Consider the following 4374-nt stretch of genomic DNA (forward strand, 5'->3'; position numbering starts at 1 on the left):
ATCATACCTGAAGAAGACAGACCAATGTTCTGTCGAAACATGTAGAATGTTCCACCATCAATAAAACTCTTCCTTATGCTTATAAATCATTGTCTCCAATTATTATATCAGCATAATATGTTTCCTTACTCAAGTAAGCCTTTTTCATTATTACTGTACTTGATCATTTTATCTAATCTTGTGTACTTTTTAGATATAACAGATTTAAAAGCTTACAAAGTACTGAACAAACATGATTTCATTTAATTCAAAGTTTTTCTGTTAATAATTTAAAAATAAATCATTTTACACAACAATCTTCACATTTTTAAGCATCAGTTTAGTATATATTATTCATAAAAAATCCAAAGTATTAGAATAAAAACAATGAGAGAAATGTTTAGAGGAACCCCGTTCTTAACTAACAGTTCAACTTGTAAACTACTTGTTAAAAAAGATTAAAATACAAGATTTATGAAAACCTGATTTGTCAGCATGCCTTCTTTATACATATCACCATCAGGTTTGCTAAAAGAAAATACATGGTATAAGATACTTAGAATATGACATTTGTATCATTTTAGAGAACAGATTCTACTTACTGTTCTTTGATTTCTGTGTATTCTTGTTCTTGTTTTGCCATGTCAGTCTCACTGGCATCTTCGGTGTCTAATAAGTATTCATAATACTTTGTTATTTCAAACATCTTTTTAAGATGAACAGCTAATAATTACTATTATTTTAAATACACTTCTGAGATAGGCTAGTAATCAACATTAATTTAACATACATAAAAAGTTTGAATAAACATCTATCAACATGAATACATTTGAATGCTGAAAAGAAAGAGTTTAAATTGTCTGGTTCTAAAACTAAAAAAAGTTAAAATATACAAATTAAGAACTTGATAAAAGCAAAAACACAGTAACACCATAAATTTGGAATTTAAAAATTTGCAATATACATCAAACTAATTCAAGAAGTATCTAAAGTTAACACAACATTTAAAAATTTTAATGTTTTGTATTACAAAAAATAAAAGTTAACAGTCTTGCACACAATGTATATTATATCACACAAAAGGTAAAACACTAATACTAAATTATATGAAATACTTTATACGACAGGAGTATTAAAATAATTTTTTTGGGGGGAAACTGTTTCAGCTAAACCTAACAAAGTTTGCAATTTACAGCTTTCATCAGTACTAGCAAATAATGTGTTATCTGGAAATATACATAGTGTAAATCAAACTGTGTGGTGAGACATTTTTCATGAATCATACAAGTTTAGCTTTTTCTCTTGTTTTCACTACTTCTTTGTTAAATATAACTTCCAAATCTACTTACCTTCATCAGAGTCCCGATCAGCATCAAACTCACGGCTGTTATCATCAAAGTCGTATTCACTCATGATGAAGGTCTTAATTATAATCATAAACCTTTAGCAACAAGTGAACAAGTCTCTGGAAGATCTTTACAAGCTGATTATCAGCACAGCAATAAATACCTAACCAAAACAGACACCTCCTCCACCTGGTTATGGATATTTCACCTCAAGATTTATTTGAAAATTGGCAATCTATTAGATAAAAAGTAATTTCTATTATTTTGTGGTGAAGTTTATTAAAGAATTATTCAAGTAATATAAAAAATTACCATGTGAATAGTACTAGTAATATTATAGAAGGATATATTATAATCAAATAATGGCCTCCCATCTTGAAACCAGTTACACTAAATTACAATCACATACACATGTATGAAGGTAATACAACCCCAACAAAATATGTCCAATGCTGCAGTTTTAATTACTGCTTCCTTAAGCTCAACTGGCTGAAAACTGTCAGACTATAGTCTACAAGTTACCATTAACTCAAACTTTAAATTATATTTCTTCTTTTATAACATCTTATGACATTCTATCAAAACAAGTTTAGTAAATCATCAAGTGAGACTTGAGTATCAATCACTTTTTCAACTTGAAAATAGAGACCTCAAAACTAAAACCCTAACTTGAAAGACACAAATAACGTTAGATCACATTTATATTTTTTAATTCTAATAATGAATAGTATTTCTACAAGTTATAACATTTGAGATTCAAACCTTTAGACACAAGCAAACAATGGTGTAAACATAACACACAGGTAATAATGGACCATTTGGTTCTTCAAGGTTGCCCTTTCACAACCACCCTTGAGAAAAGAAAAATTTAAACCCACCCTTTATTTTTAAGGAAATTATACAGTAAATTTTGCTTCACCACTGCCACAAGCAAGTCAATCACCCTGTTATAAAAAACTTTCTTAACTGATATTCAGCCAGTTATTTCCAAATACTAAACTGGTGATCTCTCATCCTATTATCTTCAGAATATAGCACAAATAAACCAAGAGGCCTTAATCTTATTCATACACCAGATAAACACTAATAAGATCTTTTTTTTTTTATTAAGAAAAATAAGTTCGAAAATCTCAAACTAACCCCATAACTCTTTTATCTCCAAAATCATCCTATTAGCCCTTTTCTAAACCTTTACCAACAATTCAATATCATTTTTTAGGTTAAAAAAAAAGACCAAAACTGTACACACCATTTTAATCCAAATAAGGTAAGGCCTATCTAGTGATTTGTATAGAAATAACTACCTCTTTTAACTTGGAATCAATACATCTATTAGCTTCACTAAAACTAAAAGCAACAGAGCATTACTTCAAGTTCAATGGCTTGAGTGACTTATCCACCACTATGACAAGATCATTTTCTTCAGTCATGCTATTGATTAGTTCTCACATATATATATGTGTATATATATATATATATATATATACTATTATTAAACATGTGATTAAATTATGACAACCCAAACGCATTACCTTGAACTTGTTACAATTAAACGTCTTTCGCCAAATATCTGTTCAACTAACCAACTAATAGTCATTCTGTGGTTCCTCAATACCTTCAAACTCAAAGGCTCAATGCAGCTAGAGCAGAAATATCAGTTTATTGTCATCCATAAACTTCTAATTTAGTTATTAGGCTACTAGTACTAATACTATCAGTATCAATATCCTTTATGTAAATAAGAAAATGCAAAGGCCCACGTAACAAAATCCAGTTTAAGTTTAACTAGACTCCATTAATAATAACACCCCTTTTGCTTTTTCCTATTCACTCTACAAATACTTAGTCTTTTCCCAATACCCACAGATGTGATTTTCTTAGCTAATAAGTAATGTTCGGCACCCCATCAAAAGGTTTTTTTTCCAAATGAAAATACACCATGCCCACAACTTTTACATCGTCCATTACTCAATTTACTGGCATTAGTACTTATAAATTACACGACCTACCATTAACTTGATTAAGTGCGTTGACGTAGAAACTTGCAAATACAACAAACATTTACGACGGTCGTGATATTTAAGTTTTACCTTTACTTTAGACTAATGTCTCACAAACACTGATTTTTTTTTTACAACATGCCACAGTTGTGTAATAAAGACTGTAATCCAAACATGGTAAAGCAAGGGGAAGTCCAGGATATCTATTTCTTTTTAGTCTTTAATAAACTTGAAGTAGTCTTTCAATATGACAACTTTTCTTTCCTCTTGCTCAAAGTTAAACACATGATCCATTGGTAACATCAATTCTCATTCCCATTTCGTCAAACTTCTAACGCTCTTCCGCACAAATTCAGGTGTCATTACGCATGCGCATAATAAAATATTTTTAAAGTGTTAACTTGTATAAAACTGCGAAATTACAACTTGAACGCTAAATCTGATGAATAGGCCTAATATTTGTGATAAAAATAACTTTAGCCTGAGATTTTTAATCAAATTTCTCGGATTTTGACTATTTACATATTGCAAATAAGAAGTGCGGGTAAAAATAGCATTTCATACATATCAATATCTAAAAATAAGAACTGCCCATAGACGGTTTCTTCTATACGAGAATTCGTCAACTGAGCCGAGAAATGAAAAACAAAAGTTTATTTGAAACAATATTTCCACTGACGATTTTTTTAATCCTTACGCTGGATATAAAAATCCTGAAAAATCAACAACAAATCCTGAAATTATTCCTGTGACTACTATAATTTATTCAAAACCTTTCTTTTTTATATAAATTTCAATTTGGCCAGTAGCAAAACCCATTTCGTTAATTCTTGTGATCAAATACGAAAAAAAGAAAGAGATTAATTAAAGATTGATAAAATTTACAAAGTAGCATACACAAAATATCTGGTTAAAATCGTAAATACTGCATGCAGTTGTTTTTTACCTCTTGTTGCAAGTTATAATCATATATACAAAACGAACTTTATTTTACATAAAAAACAGTTTCAATAAACACGTGTTTATTCATAAAGAAAAGTAAAATATCA

At 29.3% G+C, this 4374-nt stretch overlaps 1 protein-coding gene across 2 annotated transcripts in view; it reads right to left on the reverse strand.

Annotated features, from left to right (window-relative positions):
* LOC106470280 (sin3 histone deacetylase corepressor complex component SDS3-like) overlaps nt 1-3871 on the reverse strand; it is a 28309-nt gene extending 24438 nt beyond the window's left edge. The window contains exons 1-3 of one of the 2 annotated variants that reach the window (XM_013930825.2): nt 3335-3871; nt 1329-1560; nt 582-648 (exon numbers count right to left, since the gene is read on the reverse strand). In XM_013930825.2, coding sequence (XP_013786279.1) covers nt 582-648; nt 1329-1416 — 155 coding nt within the window. In that variant the 5' untranslated portion in view covers nt 1417-1560; nt 3335-3871. The remainder of the gene's footprint in view (nt 1-581; nt 649-1328; nt 1561-3334) is intronic. The other variant, XM_013930826.2, reaches the window with a different exon arrangement.
* Between the last annotated feature and the right edge of the window lie 503 nt (nt 3872-4374).

Source organism: Limulus polyphemus, unplaced genomic scaffold, assembly GCF_000517525.1.
Source record: "Limulus polyphemus unplaced genomic scaffold, Limulus_polyphemus-2.1.2 Scaffold3921, whole genome shotgun sequence".
NCBI classification, from domain to species: domain Eukaryota; kingdom Metazoa; phylum Arthropoda; class Merostomata; order Xiphosura; family Limulidae; genus Limulus; species Limulus polyphemus.